At 48.7% G+C, this 15,903-nt stretch overlaps 1 protein-coding gene across 1 annotated transcript in view; it reads right to left on the reverse strand.

The window, feature by feature from the left end:
* LOC119461373 (trithorax group protein osa-like) overlaps positions 1–15,903 on the reverse strand; it is a 169,290-nt gene that overhangs the window by 98,108 nt on the left and 55,279 nt on the right. The window contains 2 exon segments of the mRNA XM_037722667.2: positions 7,729–8,298; positions 14,065–14,268. Of these exon segments, the coding sequence (XP_037578595.2) occupies positions 7,729–8,298; positions 14,065–14,268 (774 nt within the window).

A 15,903-nucleotide genomic window follows, 5' to 3' on the forward strand; every position in this document is an offset into this window, starting at 1 on the left:
TGGAAGTATAATCAGCGGGAGCGACGGTCAGTGAGGGATTTCTATCGGCACAAACGGCGGCGGAGGGTGCGTCGATCGGTTCTTAAGAGCTGGCGTCGATCACGGCCGTGGCTACTACTCTGTGTCGACACGAATTGACAAGTCGCTTGAGATGTCCCAAATGCGTTCCAATACGTCTGCTCGAAGCTGTATATTATTTATCCGTCAAAGTAGACTGACGTCCAAGGTTCGCCACAATAGGAACACACATACGCCCCCCAAAAGAAACTTTCCAAAGGTCTGGCGGCTCAGCACGCATCTAGCCCTCGTCAGATTCTAGGCCTCCGACCAGATCCATTCCAGCGCCACCTTCGGCAAAGTGCAGTGATGGGTAACGCTGCTCGCGTTCTGGTAAAAAACTCGTTAAAGCTGTACACGAAACTCCACGGCGCACACGCAGCAACACCCGATCCGTTACGTCAGAGTGCTACGACGCAGCCTGCTATCAGCACTGCTATCTGCCGGGGAAACGGAGAAGCGATCCGCGCGGCTGTATTTTAGCAGCTCGCTACTCGCGCCGTTCGAAAAGCGTCGTCGTCAGCGCTGCCTATTACGAGTGTCATTAAAAGCGGGGCGACGGACGTCCGAGGGCCGCCGTGCCGACGGCACGGCCCAATTAGCGGACCCGCGCGACGACGAGCCTAATTAATACCTGCGTCCGGCGCATTCTGCGCACGCCGTCCCACCGACGGCCCAGAGAGAGAGAGAGACTCTCATTCTTCCGCACGTGCGCGCACATCGCAACATCATCGAAGGAATATAATAAAAGAAATAATCACCGGGGCACCGAAATGAAAGTCGGAGGGAGGGACGGGCGTTCACGGAAGCGTCGTAACTGATGCGGGCGATACGACAGCCACGAGGAGCATCGCCGGAGTTTTCCGAAAGACCGGCTGAGACAAAAAAAAAAAAAAAAAAATCAAATAAAACGGCCAACGTAGCGGAGCACGCGGGCGAGAGTGAGCGAGTAAGCGAAGTTGCGCCGCGCGCCGGTCACTAATTCGCTGGGGCACTGGAGCGTTACGTAATCGGGGGCGAATGAATTGGAAAAACAGCGCGCAATACTCTTCCCCTTTTAACTCTCCCCTTTGATCTCTGCCCTTCTCGCGCGCCGTCGAGAACCCGTCTTTTCCTCGCGCGCGCTTCGCTGCGAGACCTCGCGCCGGAGAGGTCACGATCACGAGAGCTTCCTACAAATGCCGCTAGAGGGAAATCTGGCGCTGCCATCGAGCAGCTACTGGAGTCACTGGAAAGAGCAGGGACTAGATGCGCCCTAACCGCGAGAACGATGGGTAGTCAGTGGATTCGACTTGGAGGATTCGTGCTCATGACCAAGGAGGTTGAAAAAAAAAAAAAACTTCTGGAGTGGCGGCGCCCGTTATTGTTTACCGGCGGGGGTGAAGCCAGCGCTTGCCCTGACTTCACCTCTAGAAGAGTGCCGTGCAGATTGCAGTCCGCGGACACCTTAAGCGTTTTTGTTGCGCGAATGTAAACGCTAGGCTATATGTAAAATAAAAGTCGTTGTTTCTTGCTAAAATATTATATTTGGCAGAGCGTTGATATCGCTAAGTCATTAGCAAGGATACGACAGAAGTATTACTGGCCCCGGCTTCCTTCTGTGCAACGACTTCGTAGGTTACGTCACTGAGGCGGCGTGTAACCTTGTAGGGACCGAAATACCGGCGGAGCTACTTTTCCGAGAGTCCACGGCGACGGATGGGCGTCCAGACCCACACGCAGTCGCCGGTATTATAATGGACGTCGCGTCGACCCTGGTTGTATCGAAGCGTGTCGGTATGCTGTTGGCTCCGGATACGATGCCGAGCAAGCTGGCGGGCTTCTTCGGCTCTTTGTACAAACTCTTCCACGTTTTCGTTGGTCGGGCTATTATCACACAGGTAGCATGGCGTCAAGTGTTGAGGTGACGTGGCGCCCGTATACAAGTTCGAACGGCGTAAACTGTGTAGTCTCCTGCACAGCAGTGTTATACGCAAAGGTCACATAGGGTAAAATCTCGTCCCACATCTTGTGCTCTACGTCGACATACATGGAGAGCATATCACCCAGCGTTCTGTTCAATATCAAGAACTCTTAAAAAATGTACCGCGGCATTTAGGTTTCCCCCTAAAACCTGTGAAACACAGGTGCATATTCAATAGGACCTTTACAGCGAAATTAGACATCTTAAATATGAAGGAGGAGAAAAGAAAGTGTTTCCTATATTGCACTGTTCCCTGATGTCTTTTCGTGCCTTGAGTAAGATGGCAGCAGGCCGGCCTGGCTTCACTTTCGAGGCAGCATGGCCACTTCAGACGGTTTATTTTTTTTTTTTTTTCAACCTCCTTGCTTGTGACTTCAAATGTTCTTGTAACGTTACCCATCACGCTTTATTACGCTGAATTTTCGAACGATCACGTTTGATTTTTGTTTTTCTAATGATGGCGAATTTGTTGCATTTATAACGCAGCATCTTGTTGAAAATGATCGATTGGCGAAGTGCAGAAAGGCGTTTGAAAAGCACGAAGAACTAAAATTCGGGAAGTCCATGTACTATTATACCCAACAACATTTGCTTGCCGACTGAACGGCCACATTTGGACCCCCGTACACAGTAGCGCCACATTTCTCAACGTATTTTTTTTTTTTCTTTTGTAGGAAACCCTACACGATAACGCGCAGTGCTATTTCTCTTCTCGGCAGAAAACTTTCTGAGATATCAAGCATGACGGCGAGCTTATCCGGAACTGGAGAAACGGGAGAGAAGAGTCAGCATGGACAGACAGTAATGTCGATCACGAGCCCACTAAACGACAATATACAGAAACAAACTGATTTATATTAAAGCAAAGTATCAGCTCAGCACCACCGATTCATGCCGCGAAAGTTTCAAGGGAAGGTCTCATTGACGTAAGAGACGAAAAATAACTGTGTGAGCGTGTGCATATAATCACTTAAAATTGCACTAAAGGGAAAATGATTTCTTCTGTATCAGTAGATTACCCTTCCACAATACCGAAAACACCTTTCACCGCGAGCAGCCGCTCGGTAAGCCAGAAAGAAAAGGAAAATACAGAAGGCGAGTGGCGACGCCACCTTGAAAGTTCCCGCACCAGCTCACCGTGACGTCATGGATTTTGACAGCGTCTTCTAGGTCTCAGGTAATTCTTTAGCGGTAAGGATTGACTACGTTGTGTTCTAAACGAGCCCAAGACTGAATGTGGCAAGTTTCGCGAACTTTCACGGAGACAACGTGGCCCAAATACGAAAAATTAGTTTAGAAGTCGTGACGTCACACTGAAGTGCTGACGTTGGGGGGTTACCGCGCGAAATTCAACAGTTAACTTCTAGCTTCATTTTCACTTCTAATAATTGACCTACTGCAGTGCAAGTAACAACAGCAGCGTTTTTGAAGAATACTTCATCAGTCTAAAGTTGATTTATTGTTTTGCTTTAGTGTCCCTTTAAGAGATACACCAAAGCATGCGATGCTGTAGTAGGCCGCATTCAACAAGCATAAGAACGTTGCGAAAGCTCTGGGTCGGCAGTGTATGCTCGAATAATCTCGGTCTCGGCGGAGAAAATTTCGCCTGCCTAGAATTAAAATCTATACAACGGGCTCCGAACGAGAGAAACAAAGAAAACGCTCCCATCTCGGAGGCGCAATAAACGGCGGCCGCTTTCAATTCCCTCACATTTGGCGGGGCCCGAAAGAGAAGAGAAACACAGACATACACGGCGATGTTTTCTTGACTAATTTCTAAAATCTATACGACAAAACGGCGGGCGCGGCAGCGCCCCCGATTGGAAAACGCGGAACAATGAAGGGCCGGCCCCGCGCTCTTCAAACAGACGACTCTCAAAACATAAACGTGAAAGTGCGGCCGCTTTTTCTCGGCGAGCACTCCCGAGCGAGCCGAGTGTTTTAATCAAGGGTCGGGGCAACGGACGCCTCCCAATAGACCACGAGTGGAGCAAAGCTAGAAGCCGATGAAGCTGCGGTCAGCACGAGTCAGCGGGCGGGCCCGTCGTCGCCAATTCCAATCTCGTTTTACTCGGCGTTCGCGAGCGACATTCTCGAGAAACTCCGCCGCCGATCGCCGACGACGTAGCGCCGCAGTTAAGCTTATCCTCGGAACACTCTCGTTAACGCGACCGACCACTGGGTCATCCACAGTCGTATCGGCCGTTGGGCGGAACGAGTCACTCTGCGGAGATGTGCACGAAAGGCTAACGAGGATTACAGCGCGATGCAGACGAACGAGATCGAAATCTGGGTCCTCGTGGCAGCGATTCTCCGTAACTTCCAAGATTTCACAGCTTTCACGTCTGAGAAGTGTAAGGCGTAAACTGTATTACCGATGTTTTCTTTCTTTCTTTTTCTCTGCAGGCTGCTTCGCGTTCCAGACGCACTGCAAATAACATGAGGCAGAACTGTTCCGACACAAAGGTCATGTGCATCAAGCAATATGCATTTGTATCTTATGGACGGACGAAACTTTTGAGTTTGAAGTTTTCGTGTCTCTTGACGTTACTCCTACAATTGTGTCCCCTTCCATCGCTCGTGGCGCGGTCTTTACCTTTTCTCACGCTTCATTGTTATCCTCAAAAGAATTCACCCCAAATCTAGAGTACCAGTAAAATGCAATGACTGCACCCCCTTCAACCCACACGGGCCACCAAATCTGACGGAACGCGCGCGAAACACGGCACGTAAGCACATCCGCGCCAGCTCGCTGCTCAAGTAATTAATTAATTCAATTATGATGTTTTACGTGCCAAAACCACGATCTGATTATGAGGAACGCCGTAGTAGGGGACTCCGGAAATTTGGACCACCTGGGGTTCTTTAACGTGCACCTAAATCTAAGTACAAGCAGACGACGCTCGACTTTTCTCATGCAACAGTGAAGGTAAAATGTAAAGCAATATAAAGTTTTCGCTTCAGCGCTAACTCATTACCGTTCACAGATCACCGGAGACGTGACCGACAATGCAAAAGCTGGCAGCGGCACCTTGTGGCGCTTTGTCCAACTATATAATAACGCATTCGAAAAACTTACACGTCACCTGCTAACAATTATATCGTTAGCAACGCTTTACACCCGAAGTTAAGCAGAATACTTAGGAAACTGCAGCACTAGCATTGTCTGCTCTGTGGTTAAACTTTGGGTCTCATGGTGACGCTACAAGCGTTGCTGCTGTCTATTAACTATATGCACACACTTAATACAAAATTATGGGGTTTTACGTGTCAAAACCCCGAACTGATTATGAGGCAAGCCGTAGTGGGTACCACTAGCCCAGTTGTGAAAGCAGGTTCCTGCTAGGTTAACTAGAGACAGCAAAGGTGCAGAAAACCGTAGTGGGGGACTCCGAAATAATTTGTACCACCTGGGGTTCCTTAACGTGCACCTAAATCTAAGCACACGGGTGTTTTCGCATTTCGCCCCCATCGAAATGCGGCCGCCGTGGCCGGGATTCGATCCCGCGACCTCGTGCTTAGCAGCCCAACACGCACACTTATCCGGTAACGCGGTTACAGTGAACTAACCCGATACGCCACAAATGCTAACACCTCTAAGGACAAGTTAACACACTAGAAGCCCTCCACTTGTCAAAAAAGAAAATGCACTCGTCGCGTAAACGCCCCCGCGTCCTCGCTTATCGCGAAGACGAGGCCCGCTATCGGCTGTTCCAACGCCCGCGTCACTTCCATCACGTGAGAAAAAAACCGGGAGGGGTCCCGTCACCGAAGGGCTCTCAAACGATGCCCTACTCCATGTAACGGCAATTGCTCGTGTCGCAAACAGCGCGCACCTACCCAAAATACCCAGGCGGTAGCGAGCAGTGTCGCGACAACCTACTTCACAAATGGCAGACACACACACACACGTGCATGGGTGCAGGTATTACGACAGGCCGGCTAATCTCCAGCCGCACGGGAGGGGCCCCACGAGTAACGACGTGTGCGCTAAGATAGCTCGACAACGTGATTGCAGCGACAGCGAATGCCAAAGTGCACACAGTCCTCCTTCGGGGAGGCAAAAAGCGAGCGACTCCGGGGAGCCAGGATTGCGGCGGCCGCTGTGTGCAGTCCGCAATAGGAGAGGCAATCGTTTCCGAAGAACGGGGATTGCACTGGGACTGCATTTACCAGGTTGCCAGTAGCTGTCTAGGGGGATGGAACGTGGAAGATAACAGATACGTGGAAGATAACAGATACGTGGAAGATAACAGATACGTTTGAAAGGAAGCAAGGGGTGTTGCAAGCAAAGAGTGCACGGCGTGACATTAAGAGACAGAAAGACAGCAGCATTGGCGAAGGATCAAGTGCACCCCCGATATGCTGGTTGAAGTTACAGAAGCGAAGATGGCACGGATTGTTGTCTTGTTATCGGACAGCTTTTGTGAGACGATGGCCGAAAGCGGCGAGAAAAACAAACACCACTCGAAGCCATCAATGCCACGAATCAACACACTACTGCTGTGACAATTTGCAGAATGGCACGGCCTAAAACTGAAAAAATGTGTGCTGCAATATAACCGGCCTGGATGCCATACCACTATCCCAGTTGTGAAAGCAGGTCCCTGCTGGGTTGTTTACCGAGAGACAGCAAAGGTGCAGAAAACTGTTCCACACAACAAATATCTAGAGTACCTTGATTGTTGATTTACGGGCTCAACGCAACACTTCTACATCGAGAACCCTCGTAAGAGAAACTGTAAATAACCCGACTTGCTGACAAGCAAAACATAATTGTTCCACAGGCAACAGATTATGTCTCCAAGCAGCTAAAGTTTCAATATAATGGTCATCATTCAATTTCATTTTACCCCATTTATAACCACGAAAATAATATTAACAAGTAGGCCTCAGCTTCACGCAAATAATCATTCAGGTAATATGCATTACTTATTCTGCTGCTGTCACCGTTCTTGCATCTTTTTCGAGCCGAGATGCAAGAAAAAGCTCCACTAGCCTCTGGTGGCAAGAGAATCGCTGAATTAAATTATAACCGTTAAACTCTAGACAATCGAAACCATATTCTGTAGCATTAGATATGCCAGACACACTACCTCATCTACAAAAAAAAAAAAAAATTAAACATGCCTATTTCAGAGACAGTGAAGGATGGAAATGGTTGACACTACTGCATAACTCCTAATCAGTTAAGAGGTAAATTTCCCGTGTAAGTTTTAGAAATCGAGAGCCAACATAATGTTAGCAAAGGCAGCCAGCTAGTGAAGAATAGCCATTCAAAGGTAGAGTTCATTATTTCTGAACCACTGATTTTCAAATTCCACTGAGTTTCCATGCGACTCTGGCAAAGATTCTCAAAATAGCAAAGAAACATGTAGTTTCCCCTGACAGGTGCACACAGCACCTTTCCATTCCATGCTACATGCTTAGGAGGCTACAGAGGCCAGCAGCATTCTTGTGCATTCCGCAATCCAAAAGTTTGTGTGCAGGTTTACCTGCAGTGCTCGTGGACAAGGGCACGCTGCTGGTGATGCTGTCTAGATGCTGTCAACATTCTGAATGGATGTTCGAACAAAGCTGCTTCCAGCCATGGTGAAAACACATCTCACTAAACAATTGTCCAAGGCTGCCCAATGGACGCCCCGCCCCTGCTGGCAGACCATGTAGAGCGAAGGGTTTGCTGGTCTAATGAAAGAAGCCCAACTTACCGACTGATGTTGCTGCTGCTGGTGTTGCTGCTGCTGCTGCTGTTGATGTTGCTGCTGCTGCTGCTGATGTTGCTGCTGCTGCTGCTGCTGATGTTGTTGCTGCTGCTGCTGTTGATGTTGTTGCTGCTGCTGCTGCTGTTGATGTTGCTGCTGCTGCTGCTGCTGTTGTTGTTGTTGCTGCTGCTGCTGCTGCGACACTGAAAGTCCTGCTGCACCTGATGAAGACATGGAAGAAGACGAGGACGACGAAGACGTAGGGGCCACTGATGCAGAAGAAGACAGAGATGACGACGAGGGTGCGGCCGACGTGGGCACGGCCGAAGAGGAGGACGAGGACGGGGGCCCGGACTGTGGGTAGCCCCCATAGGCCGCTGGGTGAGAGTTCGGCGTGCCCTGCCGAGATGGAGGACCGTCAGGGCCACCACCCCGAGATGGCGACGCCGAACCCTGGGCTTGCGGCGGCGGCGGCGTGGGCCTCTCCTGCTGGTGAGGTGATGGCGCAGGCGAGGGTGGGTGGGAGCCACCTACTTGCCCAGGTGGCGGCTGCGGCCCGGTTGGGTAAGGTAGCATCTGCACAGGAGAGCACACAGAGATAACAGCGGTTAGAACGGATGTGTGACCAAGTTTAGGAAAATTTCACTTGGCTAAATTCGGTATGAGTAAGATACTGGGGACGTATTCTGGGACAATCACTTTCGACGATACAATCGCCTAGGCCATCAAGCGCACACCGATTGGCTGGTAGAGCAAAACAGGATGGGCTGAGTGGCTGGTCGAGCACTACGTCACGCAAAGGTAACCTAAAGTGATCGTCCGAGAATGCATCCCCAGAACCAAGGTAAACTTAGCAAAGCCAGAAGGCTGGCAATCATGTAACTTTTTTAATTAAATGCCTTTAAACAGAACCGAGAGCAGTAGACAAAAGGAGAAGTCTCTTTTTGTCTTATACACCGGTCGTTGACACCATTTTCATTTGCCTGGCCTCTGTGTCACCATTTCGTTGTGGCCACTGTGAATGAGTGAACGTCGCAAACTCTATGTAAATTTGCTTTAGAAGTAAGTGTGTCAGGTTGGAAGATGAAAGGTTTCTGCTCCACTTCAGTTCTGCTTTAAAGAAAAAATGTGAGAAAAGACGTGGAAGCAGACAAGGACATGGCAGCACCATGCCATTTTAGCATTTCAGGGAACAGAATGTGATAGAGTGCAATTGTTGACTTTCAAACTACATTCTGCTCACGCTACAATGCTCTTACTGAACACAAAGGCACCAGGTGCAAATTTATTTACGAGCATTGAGTTCTTCCAATGACAGCAGATCTTACTCATGGGTCATTCCAAGCAAAACGTCCCAGACCCCAAAATCAACCACCACCAATTTTCTAGAACAAAAAATTGGGCTAATTCGTGATAGTGTTTATGAGGTTTTACTAAAGTACTTTTCAAAAAAAAAAAAAAAAGCAGAAGTTGGTTGGAGGTAATTTTTTCAAAGGATCCCTCGCCAGGCCTTGCCATTTTGATCTGACAAGCGCAATGCATACAATGCCCGCTAACGATCGTATCTGCAAAGTATTACACAGCTATACGCTAAAAAAGAAGCTGACATTTTAAACGAAATGCAGTGCACCCTTCTCTTCACAGGTGCCGTGCTCCCAGCTGGAGAGTCAACGACAATCGCACAAGTGCACCTATAGTCCATCTCACAAGATGGTCGCAGCAGGGTGGTTGCAGCAGAGTGGAAGCTATGAGGTGTGTGGCAGTGGTATCCCGGCGCAGTGCCAAATAGTGCGCTCATTGCACGTTGTGTTCCCTGGTGTGATCACAACAACAGCTATTGTTGTGCATATTGATGTAATTTAAGACTCACTAGGAGACCTTCATGATTATTTTAAGGCTCCTGGCTTCAGTATTGCAATTTGTTTTTTTACTTTCTGCCAGTGCATTGAAGAAATAGTTCTTTGCACATTCGAAGATTATGTTGCAAATATGCCGGAAATCAATTCGCGGGTTGAGCAGTGGTTTTATTGCATTGTTGAGAAAGCACTGAGCACTTTATTGCATTCCGGTCAAAGAACACAGTAAGGAGACGCTAAAAAAACGAAGCGGAGGTTCTCCCGCGAAGTAGGGCACCGTCATTGGCAAACATGGTGTCTGCCGAAGCTGTCTCGTCTCGCGTACGCCGTTCCTCCAAAGTGCAATTTTACCTAAAAGAAGCTAAGACACTAGCTTTAAACGTCTTAGAAACGCTTTGGAATGAGTGCGGAGGAGCCAGCATGAATTTTCTGGTCAAGAGGGCTGCACAACTCGCAAAGGTGAGCGAACGGACGCTGTCCCAGTGGACGTCTGAAAAATAGAAGGTGGGCAGAGTGTTGGCATCGAGCAAGCGTTCTGGTGGAAGAGGCTGTGAGCACGCAAAGAAGCTGCACGACTTTGAGCTGGGAGTGCTGCGAAGGGTCGTGCACAGTTTTTGTAGAAGAAACGAGATCCCCACTGACGCCACAAGCTGATGCACCACTTCAAAGAGGACAGCGAGAGGCCATCCGTATCGACGGCAACTACCCACAGGATGTTGAAGAAGGTTGGCTTCCGATACAAGAAGCGGTCTCGGAACGCACTCCTCGTCGAACTGACGCACATTGTGCAGTCTCGCCGATGCTACTTGCGCCAGATAGCAGAGTTCCAACGCCAAAGTAGGCAGATTTTTTCACACAGATGAAACGTGGGTCAACGCCGGCCACACGAGAAGTGTGGATTGACGAAACCATACCTACCGTGCATGAGGTGCGTCGATGGAAGGGATGGAAGGGGATGCAGCAAGTCAGTGCTGAGAAGTCGAAGAACTAAGTGCGCCACGTTCTACACGAAGAAGATTCGATGAAGAAGGTGGACCACATCATTAATGGTGGTATTGACAGTGTGGAGCCAGTGGTGGTGAACCTCGGAGAGGACACAACAACTAGTGATGGCGACAACTTTGAGTGTTAGTCCCTGCGATGACCTTCATCAAGGCAGGCTGTTCTGAAGTGCGCAAATGTAAAGCTGTCCTGTCAAGCGTTTCACATTTCTGCATATGTTATACAACTGTCGTATTTTCTTTTGCCGGTTTCTTTCCTATCGTGCTACGACATAGCGATGGTTGCTAAACAAACCTGCTTGTGCAATAAGGAGGCATCTCGAAAACATGGCGCTGTTCATTTCATGGTGGCTTTGTGATGCTGCTAGAACGGATTAGTGGCAGCATAAAAGTTTTCCTTCATATCATAGTGCCGGTTTGTAATTCTGCGCACTGGCTTAAAGTAATCTTATCGTTTCTCCGTTACACCCATTTGAGCTGATTCGGAGTCCCAAAATTCTTAAGCTTTCGACCATAGGCATTTCCTTGACAAAAAAAAATTTATATTCAGTGAAGTGCCCTGTAAAATAGTTACAACCTATACCTTTCGCCTTCGTGTCATCTTAGAAGAATGCACGAGGGACCCCACGTGAGTTTTTTTAGACAACTTCGTGGAAGTATGAGTTACAGCCGTTTCTGTAACCTTTTTCCTGCCGCAATAACCCGTGTATTCATGGAAGACAAGAATTCCGAAACCTTTACAAGTTCACAATAAAATAATTCAATATGACAACTAAATGAACCTCGGCGTAACTTTTGAGTCGTCTTAGCGGGCTCTTGAACAATGACTTTTTTGAAGATACATTGAAAGCTACAACGCACTGCTGAGAAAGTTGCCTTTGCCAAATAGCATGCTCTTCTGGCGTACCACACCACGAACAAATCCCATCGCAATTGCAGTCGCGGACACCCGCTAAGCACGCAAACGAACAAAACCACTGCTTAAGCAGTGCGGTGCCGTGTATTGGGCGTCGAGCAGCGACAAAAGATTAATGTAAAAAAAAAATTTCAACTTCACCTACCCGGATTCGAACTTGGTGTCCGCTGAGGCTCGCACGGTCTCGCAGCACACAGGCGTTCAACTGATTAGGCCACAGCTAAAAATGAGCACGGACTAACACAACGCGGAGGAGCCCGCCTTCTCGATTAGATGAAATCCGCCTCGCTTTGGTAGTGCTGCAACCACCTTGTGAGATGGACTATAGGTAAAGTGCAGTGGTGTGACATTGCTCACAGTGACCTTTATCAGAACTAATTTTAAAAAACTCGTTGCACTGTTTGACAGCCACAATTTGCATACCTCTACAGTCTACACGCAAGAATGATTCATCTCTACAATTGTACGTAAGTTCATCTGCGACTTCCATGTGTGGCCAGCAAATAAAATAAGATCATATAATATGCACTGTCACTTATAGTCTCCAAAAACTAGATATAACTCACACTGTGCTCTCTCACAAGAGATAAACTTCATGTTACATTTAGTTTGTCTCTCAGTGATCTTTTCAGTAGAAAGTATAACGTCAAGAGAGACAGTGCTAATAAAAATAGGCCAATACAAGCTCCAGGTGAAGTGGGTGGTTTGCAACCTCCACGTTGTTCAAGGTGCATGAATAGTGTGCCTGTGGCGTGAAGGGATACCTGGTTGCCAGACTCACCAGACATAAATCTGGACTGAATGCCTTCCAACAACATGAAGTAGAACCTTGCTGATACGTTCCTGTTTGTTACGCTTGCCAAGCTCTTACAATCTGAAGCCCCGGTCACATTTATTTCCAATCAGGACATGTGTGTTATTTGTTATGTTTCTCTTCCTGGTTGTTATGTCCAAAAAAATCACAGCATATCCACGGGGTGAATGATGAGTGGGCGAAGCTCCGGAGGGAATCATCGCATCTCCCGCTTAAGGGGACGCTAGCACAAACGCGTTAGAAACGTGCAGTACAGCGTCTTACGCAGCCATTTACACATGCCGGAACGTGCACCGCGTTTGCCGATGCCATCACATGACTGCTGAGAGAGTATACCCCCCGTATTCATAAACGCTCCTCGACTTGAACTTGACTTGCCACCGCTTTGGGCAGCGCGTTTGAAACGCGTTGAAGGTAAGGCGGAGAGGCCACAGCGTCTTACACCAGCTTCTTACACGGGCCGTAACGCGCTAGCACAAACGCGTTAGAAACACGCTAGAAACGCGGCCTTTTGTTAATGTTGGGTATTTATTCCCATCGTGGTGCGTGTGTCCATGTCCGCTTCGTGGCGTAGTGGGCTAACGCCGCGCGCTCGGAAGCGAGGGGTCCCTGGTTCGATTCCGCGCTACGGACACAACTTCGGAATTTTTTTTCTCATTTTTCTCAGACTGGTTACACACTACTACTACGACGACGGGGACGAACGGGTGCCGCTATAAGGAGCTTCACCCCTAAAACTGAAACCATGCACAGCTGGCAAAGTTATTATGTTGACCGCCACATGTCCTGCCACTGAAAACGGCCACATTGAAAAACGCGCAGGGTGGCGCAGAAGGATTGCCATAACCATGCTAGGATGGTTTCCTTATGCACATGGTCACCCTACACACAGGTTCGAGGATGCTGTCTCATGATCTTCGATACTCTTCATGGTTGCTTCGATATAAGACTATGCAGAAACTGAGAAAGGGGCACAAGTACTTGAAAAGAGGCTGTTATTGAATATTTCACCCAGGCATCAGTTGGAAATTACAAGCTTCGGTATAAAAGCCAGGCAGCAATAACAAGCTCTACTGAGCGTGCTTTGAATAATTTGTTGGCTTCCTAATTAACTTCAAATGAGGTTTTCTATGAGTGCAGGTTTTTGTAACTTCAATAGTGCTACTGCAAGCGTTACCAGTTGCTACCTTTTCCCAGACAATACTTTCTTTTTCCATGGTGTCCAAAGAACATAACAGGGTTGTACTGTATTACAAGCGATACCTCGTACAAGCAATGCCTTAGCAGACGAAATAAATCACCATGTATTCAGACAGAACACGTACAATATATAATGTGTAAATGTGCATGGCAACAGGTTTTCTTATTTATTTATTTATCATAGAGGAGGCTGAGAAGGAAAGCCACAGAAACGGCTAGAACGAAGTTTTAGCCTTCTCCGAGCCACTTCGAGTCCAGACTTTGTTTGCTTTGTAAACAAATACAGGCTAGTTAGCAACTGTAGTTGAACGTAATATAGTACAGCATGAATCACACTTGTTTAGTGAGGTGTAGCCGCCGGCTTCCCCTAGCGTTACCTGCTCGGTTCAAGATCTACTGGGTACGAGTGCATGGAGCGGCATTGCAGCAGCATGGCCATGTGTGCAATTGCTGCGGAATCAGCCTGCCCATCACCACCACTTGACTACTCTAGACAAGCGTTATTCGCAGCGTCCCAGGAAGCGCTGGTAGCGGTGGACGATGGCGAAGACTGACCTGCTGCTGCGGATAGCCCTGGCTAGGTGGCCTTGGCTGCCCCGGGTAGGGCTGCCTCTGCTGGTACTGCGTATACTGGGCCGGCCCCATGTAGGGCCGCTTGGCTGCCGGGCCACCGGCGCTCGCGGCCCCGCTGGCGCCGGCACCGGCACTCGCAGGCACTGCACCGCCACCACCACCAGGATCGTGCATGCTGCCGCCGACCTGTGGGACACACGACAAGAAAGGAGGCGGTGTCACGAGAAGGCTCGCAAAGCCCAAACGGCAACGCTATAGGACTCAGCCAAACTCGCACACCACGAGCCTACAACACTCTATTTCACCAAACCTAGTGCAGTGCAAGTACGGATCGCGCCGGGGAACTAATGCTGAGGACCAGCAGAGGTCCTTGTTCGCCGCTGATCGGCCTCCGCGAGGCGCCAACTGAACGGAGGCTCGGTGCCGCCCAATTGGTGAGCCGGCTCCCCTCTCTGAAACACGGCTCTCTTTACCGATTGTGCAGCGATAGCTTACGCTGCATCACACCTAGTTGGCAAGACGGTGACCCGGTGTCATGTTACTGCTGAAAAAAATGCTAGCAGCAAAGCAGATTCGCAAGAAGACCGCATTCAATACGAATCCCGGTGACGCTTCAGGAGGCGGCATTGTTTTAATGACGACAATTCCGGATGTATACTTTCGGATAACGGTGTTTCAACGTCACGTGCCTCGCTCATTTTCTTAGTTGCACGCGGAAGTTATGAGTGGCAGGCAGAGCTATTTAGTGGGCGCGTTGCGGTCCATCTTGGTCTTTCTATAGGTGAAGTGTCACACGCAAGAGGAACAAACAATAAATTATTGTTCATGGACGTATCTCGTCAAGCACGAAACCGTCGAACGAAAGTACCATTTGAAAGCAGAAAAAAAAAACAATGACAGGAAACTTTAGGGTAAAGAAACAATCATTTTAGATTGACCAAGTATTCTTCCAATACTCAATTCTCATTCATTTCACGGAAAGAGATTGTTTACTAGAAAAGAAAATAAAGGCCTTTTTTTTTATATGGCGCCCCCGGAACCACAGCGCCGCTGCGCTAGTGACGTCAAGTATTTTCTCGCCTTCTGGTCGTTACGGCGGTGTACAAGTTCTCCTAACTTACTAAGTTCTCTCTCTGGCTCCCTTAAAATACAATGCAGTCCATTGTTAACGATACACAGCTAACTAGGCCTGAGCTTACGCCGGCAAAAGCCACGACTTCACGGCTAGTCTATGCGGAAACTGCCCAGCGGCGTCGCCAGCACAATTTTTTTTTTTTTTTGCGCGCGAATTTTCTGGCTTACCAAGGTAGCCTTTTAATAAGAGTGTTCTTTTTTTTTTTCTTGCGGCATCGTAGACGCGTAATTTAGTAATACAGCTTGCCTTACTATCCTCTTTAGTACCACTCCACCGAACGACAATATTTGCAATCGGGAAAACGGTGATCACTGACAACAGGTATGACGGTCGCGTGCGAACATCTTCGGTCTTTATATCGAACAACGCAAGTGGGCATATCAGTGCTGCTCTAAACGCGCTCGACTCCAGCGCTAGCGAAAGATTAAACAGGGAGAGAGATTCGCAGCGCGGGGAGAACGGCGGCACCTTGACCTCCCGTCAAATCGCAATACCTCTTGCTGAACACAGAAGCAATCCACCAACCACAGGGGCAAAAGCAAACAAACAAAAACCAACAAAGCAGCGCGTAACCGGGAACATCGCGCAACCACCGATATAATGATCCACACAAAACGGTTGATAATCGCCACGCCAACTGCGCACGGCGAAGGGAAAAGAAAAGCGAGCACTTTCGTCTAAAAAAA

The sequence above is a fragment of the Dermacentor silvarum genome, chromosome 8 (genome assembly GCF_013339745.2).
Source record: "Dermacentor silvarum isolate Dsil-2018 chromosome 8, BIME_Dsil_1.4, whole genome shotgun sequence".
NCBI classification, from domain to species: Eukaryota; Metazoa; Arthropoda; class Arachnida; order Ixodida; family Ixodidae; genus Dermacentor; species Dermacentor silvarum.